This window comes from Mchenga conophoros, linkage group LG6 (genome assembly GCF_057382185.1).
Source record: "Mchenga conophoros isolate Kocher_MC1m ecotype Shallow Benthic linkage group LG6, M_conophoros_male_GT1.1, whole genome shotgun sequence".
Taxonomy (NCBI): domain Eukaryota; kingdom Metazoa; phylum Chordata; class Actinopteri; order Cichliformes; family Cichlidae; genus Mchenga; species Mchenga conophoros.
Window position 1 is genome coordinate 42,882,439 of NC_140531.1, and position 13,661 is coordinate 42,896,099.

The 13,661-nt window shown below is 52.4% G+C and overlaps 1 protein-coding gene across 7 annotated transcripts in view; it reads left to right on the forward strand.

Moving 5' to 3' along the window:
* kif16ba (kinesin family member 16Ba) overlaps positions 1 to 13,661 on the forward strand; it is a 45,102-nt gene that overhangs the window by 27,955 nt on the left and 3,486 nt on the right. Inside the window, exons 8-29 of one of the 7 annotated variants that reach the window (XM_085278198.1) lie at positions 145 to 287; positions 537 to 705; positions 885 to 1,016; positions 1,094 to 1,269; positions 1,433 to 1,498; positions 1,582 to 1,641; positions 1,721 to 1,840; positions 2,146 to 2,197; positions 2,272 to 2,409; positions 2,645 to 2,727; positions 2,813 to 2,901; positions 4,558 to 4,590; positions 4,871 to 4,924; positions 5,012 to 6,367; positions 6,480 to 6,638; positions 6,729 to 6,831; positions 7,286 to 7,333; positions 7,556 to 7,603; positions 8,922 to 10,840; positions 11,342 to 11,468; positions 12,666 to 12,755; positions 13,424 to 13,507. In XM_085278198.1, the coding sequence (XP_085134324.1) occupies positions 145 to 287; positions 537 to 705; positions 885 to 1,016; positions 1,094 to 1,269; positions 1,433 to 1,498; positions 1,582 to 1,641; positions 1,721 to 1,840; positions 2,146 to 2,197; positions 2,272 to 2,409; positions 2,645 to 2,727; positions 2,813 to 2,901; positions 4,558 to 4,590; positions 4,871 to 4,924; positions 5,012 to 6,367; positions 6,480 to 6,638; positions 6,729 to 6,831; positions 7,286 to 7,333; positions 7,556 to 7,603; positions 8,922 to 10,840; positions 11,342 to 11,468; positions 12,666 to 12,755; positions 13,424 to 13,507 (5,249 nt within the window). The other 6 variants (XM_085278196.1, XM_085278197.1, XM_085278193.1 and 3 more) reach the window with 6 other exon arrangements.

Sequence of the window (13,661 nt, forward strand, 5' to 3'; positions counted from 1 at the left end):
GATGATTCTTGGGGGGCGGGGCTGGGGGTCAAGGTGTTACCCATCAGCCTCACCACGTCCACGTCACACAGCCCGCGCTCGCTCTTCCGATCTTTGATACGATCGTCTTCTCTGAGCTCGGCGTGTTTTCCCTCCTGACCTCAGATCTGTCCAAACACCTGGTGCAGAACTACGGCGACGTGGAGGAGCTGATGGAGGCCGGAAACATCAACCGCACCACCGCCAGCACCGGCATGAACGATGTCAGCAGCCGCTCGCACGCCATCTTCACCATCAACTTCACACAGGTCAGCGACGGTCACGGGTTCCACGCCATCATAAAGAAGTCAGCAGAGGAAGTACTCGGCTGAGCTCGACGATTTTCATACGAATATTTTTACCAATAATTCGAGAGACGTGACACGAAAACAAGCCGCGAGCGAGAGAAGAACCACGAGAGCTCTGAAATGATCTCCGTGCTTCAAAGTGATGGCCGTGGATGTCGTGTAAACGTTCACGGATGGTGATTGTTTGCTTTTGCTGCTCGACCCTTGTAGGCCAAGTTCGATGCCGAGATGCCCAGCGAAACCCTCAGTAAGATCCACCTGGTCGATCTGGCCGGCAGCGAGCGAGCCGACGCCACTGGAGCCACCGGCGTCCGACTGAAGGAGGGCGGGAACATCAACAAGTCGCTGGTCACCCTGGGCAACGTCATCTCTGCTTTAGGTCAGGAGCGGTTTGACTTCAGGGGCGGGGTTAACTGTTTTTAATCTTAGATTTTGTTTCCGTTGTGTCATCAGTGCTTCAGTTTTTGTTTTCAGGGATGGAGTCAAAGTCGGGCGCCTCGTTAAAGCCGCCGATCGCTCCTCATCCTCATTCTGACTGACGGATGTTTCTCGTTCCAGCCGACATGTCGCAGGGCGGCGTGAACACCAACCTGAAGAAGAAGTCGGTGTTCGTTCCCTACAGAGACTCGGTGCTGACGTGGCTGCTGAAGGACAGCCTGGGCGGAAACTCCAAGACCATCATGATCGCCAGTGAGCAGAAAACACGAAGTGAACGTATGCGAGTGTCCGAGAGCGCCCCGAGAAAACGCAATCTCCTTCTGTTTCAGCCATTTCTCCCGCCGACGTAAATTACGGCGAGACGCTCAGCACTCTGCGCTACGCCAACCGAGCCAAGAACATCATCAACAAACCCACCATCAACGAGGACGCCAACGTCAGGCTGATCCGAGAACTGCGGGCTGAAATCGCCCGGCTCAAAGCTCTGTTGGTCCAGGGCAACCAGGTAAGAACTACAAACATGGCGGTTGTTGTGCAGGACTACAGCATCTTCCTCTGTGCCTTTTAAAGTGATGCGTGTTGCCTGCGGCCTCGGAAACAGGAAGCCGTCCGGTTCCCGAGGCCGCAGACTGAGCGCGCTCAGTAGCTTGGTGGTTTCTGTTTGTCAGATCGCTCTGCTGGACTCGCCCACCGCTCTGAGCATGGAGGAGAAGCTGCACCAGAATGAAGCCCGGGTGAGTCTCACGCCGTCCGGCAGCTTGACCGCCGTTACGTTTACAGCTGAGAGCAGAAGCAGCTGACGCTCTGCTGTTTGCAGGTCTTGGAGCTGACTAAAGAGTGGACCAACAAATGGAACGAGACTCAAAACATCCTCAAGGTAGCGGTGAGCGTTGACCATCCGGCCCCCCTCGGAGCAGATGTTTGTTTTTTGTGGCTGAAGTTGTAAAATGTTGCAGGAGGAGACGCTCGCTCTGAGGAAAGAGGGCATCGGCGTGGTGCTGGACTCCGAGCTGCCTCACCTCATCGGCATCGACGACGACCTCCTCAGCACTGGCATCATCCTCTACCATTTAAAGGTCAGCGCGCTCCCGGACTCACCTTTAGATTAGTGATCGTTTATGCCGTCAGGCTGCATCCACACACGGATACCTGCCAGCCACTAACATCCAATCACAGTGCTTGGTGCACGGTCTGTTATTATTGGTCAGATAATCTCAGTCCTCTAAACAGCTCAGGTGAGTCGTAAAGGTGTTATGAAGGAGTGAAGACCAAACTGTTTGTGTGTCACGCTGTAAACACTCTGTGCGGCTGACTCGCCGCTGCCCCCGCTGGACGTCAGGGGTGGGTGCAGTGACTGCGTGTCTCTGTCTCGTTTCTGCAGGAGGGGCGGACCTACGTGGGCAGAGAGGACGCGTCCACAGAGCAGGACATCAGTGAGTCATAACTGTAATGATGATGAGTGCAGAGGCTGATGGCGTTGCTGACCGTGATCTCGTTCCTCCTGCAGTCCTGCACGGTCTGGACCTGGAGAGCGAGCACTGCATGTTTGAGAACCAGAACGGGACGGTGACTCTGGTGCCGCTCGCCGGAGCTCAGTGTTCGGTCAACGGAGTCCAGGTGACGGCGCCGTCGCAGCTCAACCAGGGTGAGGCCCGTCTCCAGCTGTAGCGTGTTGCTCTGTCTAAACAGATTTTAAAGGGCTGAAGGTAATGGAGGGCGTTGCCACAGTAACGTGATGCTTCAGCACGTGTTCGCTGTGCACAGACCAGGACACCTGGATCTCCGTCCGGAGGCGACACACCTTTACCTGAGAGATGCTCTTTGTTCTGTCGCTCTGATTTGAGTCGTCCGTTTCTGTCGTGTGCGGTTTTGTTTTCCAGGCGCCGTCATTCTGCTCGGCAGGACCAACATGTTTCGCTTCAACCATCCGAAGGAGGCGGCCAAGCTGCGGGAGAAACGAAAGGTGAGGGCGTGGCCTCAGTTTAGGTGTTGAAAGGTGTTTGAAGGTCTTTGGTGAACCTCACGAGGACGCCGTCTGCCTGTTTCAGAGTGGCCTTCTCTCCACGTTCAGCCTCTCCATGACCGATCTGTCCAAGTCCTGCGAGAACCTCTCCACTGTGATGCTGTACAACCCCGGGTGACTGCACGCACACGCACACAGAGGGGGGTGAACATCAGCTTGAACTTCTCGGCTCCATCAGGAGCTTCATGCAGTGGCTGCTGATGGAGCGATGATGTCACACACCAGCTGACCTTTAACCTGTCGGCTCGGAGAGCACAGGCTGTGATTTCTGATTGTGCGACTCTGCAAACAGAGCAGTGACTGCATCATGCGCGCCTCCTCGCTCTGTCCTCCACACTGAGTGGGAGTCCGTGTGAAGCGGACGGCCGCGGCTCCTCCCGATGGAGGAGGAGCCTCCGCCTTACATCACTGAAAGAATCTATCATTACTTCAGTCCATGAGCTTAAATAAAATAACAACACCATCAGGAAGCTGCTCTGCATGAAGCTGTTTCTCCATTATTCAGCCAAACTTCCAGTCTGCAGATCTCTCGCTGCCATCACCACACGGGCGCTGCACGCACGCTGCCGTGTCCGAGCGTCAGGGGAAGTTTCTGAGCTCGCTTTTAGACACGAGCCGATGCACGGCGCCATAACGCCGTACAGACTTCAAACGGCGTGAGAGCGCTCAGACGACCGAGGTTTGATGAGTCAGCAGGTCATCGGCTGCTCCAGCAGCGAGTTCAGGGCTGCAGATTAGCGCGGCGTGCTTCACGTCGTCTAGATGTCTGTGAAGGTTCTCAGTCATCCAGGTCATCGTAGTCAAAGGAGCTTGCAAAGAAAAGCGTCTGGACTTCTGTAAGTTGCTTGAAGACGTTTCACCTCTCATCCGAGAAGCTTCTTCAGTTCTAAGGTCAAATGGTGGAGAGTCCCAGATATAAACCTAGTGGGAGTTTCCCCCCACAGAGGGACAAAAGGACCCCCTGATGATTATAGATGCCATCTATAATCCAGTTTTGAGATCCTCCCCAGACGCCTTAACACCCACTCACATCCTGGGCCATCTGACCTCAGGAATTCGCATGATAAGGTGGGGCCAGGTTTCACAATGAACACACCCGAAACTCTGGCTGATTGTGACCCACACCCAGTTTCACACCTTGGCTCAGGCGATTAGAGGATCATCAGGGGGTCCTTTTGTCCCTCTGTGGGGGGAAACTCCCACTAGGTTTATATCTGGGACTCTCCACCATTTGACCTTAGAACTGAAGAAGCTTCTCGGATGAAGGTGAAACGTCTTCAAGCAACTTAAAGAAGTCCAGACGCTTTTCTTTGCAAGCTCCTTTGACTTCACGTCGTCTAATTTTACTCACGTCGTACGATGATTAAAGTAATTAAACAGTCAGGAACAGCTGAAGTGAGCTCAGCTCGGTCGGCCACACCTCTCCGACTCTCCGAGCGTCTCTAACGCGGAGACGTCCGCTGAGCTCGCCGCCCTCGACTGACATCCTCTGCAGAGGTCTGATCCTTAACCACGCGCCGCAGACGCCGACCAATCGTTCTTCTCGTTGCTGTGAGTCATGGCTGAATATCGACACCCCGCTCTGTACAGTTTGTTACAGTCATGTTATATTTTAAGCAGCTCCAGCGGTTCCAGGAGGGAACGCCCGTTATTTCTAATAAGTCTGAAGACGAAGTCGCCTGACACACCTGAGGAGTAGCTAAAGGAGGGCAGGGAGTTTCTGTCGTGCTGTGATTGAAGGATGTAACTGTGTCCCTGTCCCGTTCACAGTCTCTTCACTGAGAAGGGCCCCGTCTTCCTCAGGTAGACTCAGCCGTGCACTTCCTGTTTAACTGTCCCGTTTTGACCCAAAGACGTGTGTCGACTCGTCCCGTGCCTCCTCACCTCCACCCTCACTGTCTGCTTCATCCATGCTGTTTATTTGCTCACCAGCTTCCTGCTTCTGTCCCGCTGTGAGGTTAGACGTGTCGCCGCCTGCCGTCTCATCCCAAGCTGTTTGTCTGACGTGCTGCCGCCGCTCGACTGTGTGTGTTTGTGCGTTTGGGCGCTCCGAGGAAGCTGACGGAGGTGTGTTGTTTCCTAGGTTGGAGTTTGAGCGACAGCAGCGAGAAGAGCTGGAGAAGCTGGAGATGAAGAGGTACGTGTCCGCCCACCTGAAGACCAGCTCTCTGATTGGTGGAGCTCGGGCGGCTCGGGTGACGTTTGCTTTGTTTTGTTCCCGCAGGAGGCTGATCAAAGAGATGGAGGCCAAGCAGCAGAGCGAGAAGGCGGAGCTGGAGCGCCTCCAGCAGGAGGTGGAGAGTCAGCGCAAGGAGTCCGAGGAGGTGCAGCAGCGGATCCTCCGCCAGGAGGAGAGCCTCCACCGCCGCAGCCAGGACATTGAGAGCCGGCTGCGAGACTTCCTGGCTGAGAAGGAGCGCTTCGAGGAGGAGAGGCGCTCCGAGATCAATGAGGTGGATCTCCAACGGAGGCGACGGCGGAAGGAGCCGCAGGAGCACGAGGCGGACAGTGCGGAGGAGCAGGACGAGCAGCAGCGGAGGCACCAGGAGGCGGCAGAGCAGACGGAGATCTACCGCGAGCTGGAGCGGCTGAAGAGGGAGCGCGAGGAGCAGCGGGTGCGTCTGGAGACGGAGCGGCGGCGGCTGGAGGAGCAGGAGCGCGAGCAGCTGAGTCTGGTGGGGCGGCTGGAGGAGCAGCTGAGGGAGAAACACGAAGCTGCCACCGCCCTGCTGACCCGGGAGGACGCCCGCCGCCTGGAGGAGGAGCAGCAGGCGCTGACAGAGATCAGAGAAGCCCTCCTCTGCGCCAAAGAGGCCGCCGAGCGGCCGGACGTGGAGGATGCTGGCGAGGAGGCGCGGGCCGCCCAGAGCCGCTACGCCGACTTCAAGGCGGCTCAGGTGAAGGAGCTGGACCTGCTGGAGGAGGGGCTGCGGCAGCAAAGGGAGCGCCTGGAGAAGGAGGTTGCCGCCGAGCGTGGCGCCCTGCTGCTCCTCACCCACGGCCTGAGAGAGCGCCAGCAGCACCTGAAGGAGACGCAGGAGAAGGGAGCGCAGGACGCCACCGCTGTCTGCCACGAGGAGCAGCTCCTCCGACAGGCGGAGCACAGGCTGCAGCTGAAGGAGCGACAGCTCGCCAACCTCGCCAACGGCCTCCTCCCCGCCCTCGCCGAGGAGAAGCAGAGAGCCTCGGAGCTGCTGGAGCGCAGCGGCAACGGGAACTGCGACCGATCTCCGGGGCTCGACAACACGCTGTTCCAGGTGGAGAAGGAGCTGGAGGACAAAGAGGAGAAGCTGAGCCTCCATTGGCACAGCGCCCGGCAGCTCCAGCAGCTCCAGGAGACCTACGAGTTCACGGCCAACGTGGCGCGGCAGGAGGAGAAGGTGAGGAGGAAGGAGAAGGAGATCCTGGAGTCAAAGGAGAAGCAGCAGAGGGAGGCGATGGAGCAGGCCGTGGCCCGGCTGGAGAGGAGGCACTCCGCCCTGAGGCGAAGCGTCTCCCTCGAGCCTGACTCCGAGGAGCAGAGGAGCAAGAGCTCTGTCGCCAGGACCCCCAGGACGGGGGCGGAGCTGGACCAGCAGAGGTTTCTATGGAAACGGTTTCCGAAAGGAACCGGTTTAATCCGGCAGTTGCACATTTTATTTATTCTTGCTGGGGCTTTTATTTTGAAGGCTCACTGTGTGTTTCGTGTCCAGAGTGCAGCGCGAGATCCAGAAGCTGCGGCAGCGAATCAGCGAGGGCGACGACACCAGCCGGACGCACTCCATCAGCAGCGACGAACGGGTGGGTCATGGCGGCTCGCCCGCCACTCACATCCAGGGTCTGAACACGCTGCTGCCGCTGTCCGACGACAGGTACGCCACACCAAGCCCCGCCTCACTCTGCAAGGACCGCCTCCCCGTGTTCACTGTGTGTGTCTGTGTGTGTGTGTGTGCGCCCTGCAGGATAAACGCCTACATCGAAGAGGAAGTCCAGCGGCGGCTACGCAAGATGAACCTCCTGAACGGCAGCAGCATGGATCTGTCTCTGTCCACAGAATCACTGCGAGTAAGAGGCACCACACTCTTCATCACAGCCCACATTTAACCTGCCGAGCACCGGGGACACGACACGTCCTCTGATTGGGTTGTTGCACAAATCTGATCCAGGCGCCTCGAGGCGCTTCATCCCCACTGCTCGTTTTCAGAGTAACCACTGACCTTCAGGCTGATTCATTCAGCTTTTACACACACACACGCACGCACGCACGCACACACACACGCACACACGCACGCACGTGCGTGCGTGTGTGCGTGCGTGCGTGCGTGTGTGTGTGTGTGTGACGGTCTGGGTCTCCACGCTGCTCTCCAGCATGTGTTTTCTGTCGTGTGATTAAACATTGAGGGATTGTGTTGCTGCAGAGTTTGTAGTGTTTGCTTCTTGCTGTCGTCTCCAGTAAAGTTCGGATGAATAAATCCAGGTTTTCTCTGTAGAACTGATGTTTAGCTCTTTGACCCTGCAGGAGGAGGAGGAGGTTAGCGACTGTAGCTCTGTTAGATTGACAGATGAGGTAAGACCAGGATCCTCCAGCCTTCATTCCCACCATCAGACTTTTCCTGCTCTCTAATCTGCACGAGTCCCCAGATGTGCTTTGATTTCCTCTCTCCCTGGCTTTCATTTATCCTGGGTTTATTTCCTGTCATCATAAATAATGACTATGAACGAACACGATGCTTTTTACTTTGTCCACATTATGTTTGGAGACACTGAAGTTTATTTTTATTGTTTTCAGGAGGATGAAAAGCTCCCGAACATTAATCCGAGGAAGCTCAAGTATCAGGTAAGACCAGGGTCGAATCCTGCCGCGTTATTAAGGCGCGGTTCTTTATCTCTGCATCGTGTTCCAGATGTGCCTCATGCATGCCCTTAATTTAATCAGACTATCCTGAGGTGATAAATATGCTTTTAATTTGAAAGGAGACAGAGAATGGGCTTTCTCTTTAAATGTTCGATGACAAACAGAGAAGCTCCGAATGTTCCAGCTGCAGCGTTTAACCCAGAGGTTCAGCTGAGGGTTCGAGGGATTAGTGTTTATCTTTTTTAACCCTGTCGTCGCCAGCTTGGCTTAGTGAAATATAGAAGATCACACGGTGTCGCCAAAACTGGGCGTGTCCTCAGAGGTCTGTGTTCCCTGGAAGATCCTTTCACTTTAACGCGAAGCAGGCTTCATGTCAATACAGTTTGACACTTCAGATGCTCACCTGTAGTTCTGTTCATACTCACTATATAAAAGATGGACGTAGACCACCTCGGTTAGTTTTTTAAATGAATCAATGAACGTATTTATTTTTGAGCCTCAGACGGAGCATTCTTGCTGTTTCCATCTTGGTCTTTTGAAACCAGATGTGATGACCGAGCTCGTAGGTTCACAGCTGTCCGTCACAGTTTAGACCCGCCCAGAATCAGCCCTGACTGATTCTCAGCGTCTAAAACGAACCTCCTGAAACCAGAAACTGAGACGATAAAACTGTACAAGTGTAGGAGAAGATTCCAGCTAGATGAGTCGCCCCCTGCTGGCCACTTTAGCTTCGTGTCAGCTAGCTTTGCTGGCTGAACCTTTTTTTAGAAGACTGCGTTGTGCATGTAATCCTAGAGTAGGAGTTGGTACCAGTTAAACCAGTTTCAGCTTAAACATCATAGGGAAACCCTGCAGCTGGTTTATCTTTGTATTTTTGGGAGAACGGAAAGCTCACTCTCTGCTTTATGATGGTCAACCAAAGCATGGGAAGCAGAAATGATCAGAGTATCCAAACGTCTTTCCTTTCAAACTGTGCAAACTTGGGTAAAACAGTATTTGCAGATGATTTTAGTCAAAGCTGAGATGAGCTGACGACCTTTGCCCCTGAAAGTGAACTGTTTGCAAATGCTTTTCTGCCTGTGTTTGAGTTTCAAACCTTTCGGAAAGAAGTTTTCGTGCACTTGTCAATTTAATTTGCATGACAAACTTTCACCTTATTGATTTAAATCACTTACATCCCACCTGTGCACCTGGTGATTGGAGGAACTGTAATTCTCAGTGGGTGGATTATGAACTTCAGCATAATTCCTAGAGCCTCCACCTTAGTCACGGACTCCACTCCCCCCCCTTGTGCACACAGAGAGCCAGAGGGTCTAGCTTCCAGCATTCCCTGGAGTTTGAGGCAGTCTGTCCTAATGTCCACAAAAACATGTCAGAGGAACCAGAACGTGGTCTCGTACAGATTCAAAGAGAAGAAACGCAAAAGTCTACAGACATTGAAAAAGTGGAAGTTCCTGAAAACAATGACCTCAGCAAAGGAGAAGTGGGCCGAGCAGTTTGTGACCTCAACTGTTTGAACGCCGAACACAAAATTGAGCAAGAAGTGCACCCAGACCAGCACAGCAACAGATCTGATGGAAGTGATTCCACCTGCTGTGTTGACGATGATCGTGGTGAAAAGCAGGAGGTTCACGATGGACGCTCGTTTTCTAACTCGGAGGAAAAGGTTGAATCCCAAACATGTGATTCAGGGAGAGCAGGCGAGACGAAACCGCCCACTGATCATTCCTCAAAGTCACGCAGCTTTAACAGTGGTTACATCAGTTCAGTGGTTCAGTGGTTACAAGTAAGTCAGCAGCAGATGATGGGATCCTTTATTGGTCAAACAAAACCAGAACTGGATGCAGAAGCAGAGAAAGTGACAGCCAATAAGAGCTTTGTCTTCGGCTACTTTGCTGACAAACTGTCCGAGGTGTGTAAAGATGCTGGTAGAAAGCTTCAGGGCACACGGGACATCATTCGAAACGTTCAAGCAGGCGACATGAAGGTTGTCCTCCCTCAGTACGTGAGCACGATATCCAAAGAGCTGCCGCTGATTCATCAAACACGGCTTCACCAAGAGCCAAATCCTTCAATCGCAGCCGAGCACAAAGGCACTTCGGTGGATCTGTCGAAGGATTGTGTGCTGAGGCTCCCACAGAATCGCGGAGCTCCGCCGATCCCGAACATCTCTGGTTGGCCTGAAGGATCCGTGTCCTCTTCGAGAGTTACCAGTCCAGAAGTGTTTCATCAGAGGCTGGTCGAGCTTCCGGCTGTTTTGTCTGAGCTACAGACATTTTCATCCCAGAGGATCCTGGAAGAGCTGGAATCTCTGGCTCCTCGGGAGAATTTTGGCAAGGTTTTGAGTGTGTTTTGGCTCAGAGCGGCTAACTGTAAGAAACCCATCCCAAAACCCGCCTGTCTGCTTTTGTCAGAGACTGACTTAATCATTCTCTCAGCGAGGACGGATTCTACAAACATGTTGACTATTTTTCACCGCTTTAAACTCCAAGAAATCCGGGAAGTCCAGATAAGTCTGGCAGGGCAGCACATCCGCCTAACAGGCTGCACCGAAGACACCGTCCTAGCTATCTTCACGTACAGCAAAGAGCTTACTCAGGACTTCTGCAGGGCTCTGCTGAATGCTCTCTTTCCTGAGAAGATCCCTGAAGAGACCGAACGTCAGCCGTTGCTCTCTGCCGACCTAATGGTAATCTCTCTGGATTGGACTTCAAGAGTTCCTGACGTCATCCTTGACAGCGGGCTTCACATCACTTCCAGATTTAAGCGCGTCCTCGCCGACTTGCTCTACATCATCCACGGGAACATGGATGGTCCCGGCAAACCTTCGCTTGCTAATGTCCGTCCCCTGCTCTACACCAGCGTCAAAGTCAAGAACTCTACCTGTGTGCACGGGGACACCATCTCCCAGTTCCTCCTGACGGACACCCACGTAGCTCTTCTCCGAGAGGATGGCGTCTTTCATCCAGTGCCGCGGGGATCCAGTCTGGTCCCCACCCACCCACAGTTTCAAGGAGTCAAACTCCGCAAGCGTTCTGACATCAGGTGCCTGCTCGTGAAGAAGACCGACACCTGCGTGGTGGTAGACTTTGTTTTTATGAAGCCCAAATCGCAAACCGTGAAGAGAGAGGTGCAGTTCAGACGTGGCGCGGCCGACCTTCCTTCTGATCGAGGTCCGTGTGAATCCTGGAAATTATGCTTTGGCTGCTCCTCTGAAGCTCAGACTCTGATTAATCACCTGTGCACCTGAAGCCCAGCATTACCTGGACACAGTGTGCCTATCTCGTGTTTGTCCACAATCAGACACCTTATTTATTTTAAGATGTTACATGAATTCTAATTAATAAATTGGACCTTAAAAGGTGCGTCATCTTGAAGTATTTTTCTATTTTTTTAATAAAATTGTAAACTTTTTAACTTTGATGATACAGAAATGTAGCTGTTTATTCGTCGAATGATTTGTTTGTGGCCAGTGTACATGCACCATGTAGACTGTAGAGGAGTGGCTTCCATGTTCATATTACTTCATGTGTAATTTCTTTGCAGAGACATGATGTTGGGATGCTGACCGAGTAATAAAGTTTTGGTTTGATTTCTGATTTGTTTGGAGGTTTTTGGCTATAACGGGTTTGTAAATGAACAATTTCCTGATTGTAATTTTCCGAGTCAGCCTTTTACCCTCCGCTTCTTTTTTCCTTCTCTTTTTCAACGACTTCCTGTCCAGCACTTGGTGTCTCGTCCTCCTGGGACGAGCTGTGGCGGCCTCCAGGAGCCTGTTAAACTTAGCATTCCTCGTTACGTTCTCCGCGGGCAGGGGAAGGACGAGCACTTTGAGTTTGAGGTGAAGGTGAGTCCAATCACAGATTCTATCTAAATGCATGTTAAAACTGAGATTTCATGCTTGCGTCTGCACTGCTTGTGCATTTTATTAGGTACACATGTACAGTGTCAGGGTCATGGGTTGGCTGCTTAAACCCTGAAGCTGTGACGACCTGCAACCCTCACTCTGTGTTTATGAAGCAGGTCAGAACGTTTATTGTCAAGAGTTCATAGAACAACTTTCAAAGACCAGGGCAGGTGTGTTCTGGTGAACCGGCGTTAGGGGCAGGGCTCACAGGGGGAACCTGGGCGACGGCCATGAGAAACTAAATGCTAAATTGACGGGTTCTTAATCAGCACTTTCCTACTCTGAGCACTCAAAGCGCTTTATATGATTTGCCTCAGTCGCACATCCACTTTGTTTTTGCCTTCTCTCTAACATTCACAGGAGGGCTCACACCTTCAAACCAACAAGTCTGAAGTCCAGATGTGGTGCGTTGGCGTCAGTATGAAGTAAATAATGTGTCTCTGTCTGCTACCAAACAAATACAAGAACAAAGTGACGCCGAAGACGCTGCCAAAGTCCACAATTTTCATTTCTTACTTTGTTTCTTTCTGAAATTTGAACTTTAGAAGAATTTGAGTTACATCTTTGACTTGCACGCTCTGTGCGTGTTCTTTGAATTACTGCGGTTAGCAACGATGCACGGGGGTAAACGGTTGCTCGTAGCGCGTTTGTTAATAACTACATTTCTGATTAAAAGCTCAGCTGTTTACATGAAACCGTCGTTTGATCGCAGTCTGCACAGCACCATCGCCACGGGCCAAAGTCGACACGGGAGCCACCGCCGTCACTAAAGTTGCCTCCACGCTGGAAGCGATTCACTCCTTGCTTTTAGAGGTTCCAGGGTCTGGTTGCCTTGGTAACCCTCTAACGTATTTACAGTGTCCTGCACTCTCATTGGTAGTTGCTTCAGTCGCTCACCTCGAAGTTGAGCAGAGCTTCTCTCAGGCCACGCCCGCTTGGATCTGTTGCTCGCCTTCACTTAAAGTGGTGAAATGACAGACTCGTGCACTTTCTGACTCGTCACCAATAAGTCAAGTAAACTGGTGGTCCATCTCCACTGGTATCCAGATGTGTCATTCTTGTAGAATGGCTGAGTAGATCAGCGAGCTCAGATTTGGTGTCCATCATCTCGATGTTCATGTGCTTCTCTTTGGTCAGATCACTGTGATGGACGAGACGTGGACGGTGTTCAGACGCTACAGCCGCTTCCGGGAAATGCACAAGAGCCTGAAGTTAAAATATCCAGAGGTGAGACACGTCACCAGCTTTTAGAACAGTTTACAGATCAAAGCAGCAGAAAAACGTTTCTGTGTTTGAGTCGGAAGAATGACGAGAGACGCCCAGAACGTTACCTAGATCACGGTTTGGGCTGTGAGTGCTGCTCTCAGACAGATCGAACTCCGAGTCGAAGCCCCAAAGCTTCTCAAACCCTTTATCTCAGTTCAGCCTCTGTCTGCTTTAGCTCCACCCACTTCAAGCCAGCTCTCAGTGACTTTATCCAGATCCCAGAGTAGAAAAACACTGTGTTTCAAGCAGCCTGAGCTTGGTGCACACTGAGTTCATCATCAGAAACTGTGACCACGATTAACGAGAAGAGTGAAAACCTTCAGCTCTACAGCGTAGCCCACAGGACACTGATGACGCATCTGGCTCGTAACTTAATACTGAAACACAGATCATTAAAGGATCATCTGAAAGTTGCTGGTTTGAGTCTTTGTGGTGAGGGACTGGTGCAGCAGCAGAAGCACACCTGAAAGACCAAACGGTGCTCCACAGTCACCTGAGCTCACCTGGTCTCAGTCCAGGTTCAGCCTTACAGATTGGTCACAGAGACGTCCTGATGAAGAGGCTAGCTTATACCTTTATACTCAGTGTTCTGGCGCCAGGTGATCGTCTCTGAACTCTGTCTGTTTCAGCTCGCCGCTCTCGATTTCCCGCCAAAGAAGCTGTTTGGAAACCGGGACGAGCGAATGGTCGCCGAGCGGCAGAATCACCTGGAGGTACGTGGAGGAACATTTGGGGCTGATTAAGGAGATTTCTGGGAGAACAGCGTTACAGTAATCTGAACGAGAGGTGACCAGGACGCGTGTGCTTTATTTTGTATGAATTTTTCACTCGAAGACTTCAAACGTAACGTTTTTGAGTCTGAGCTGA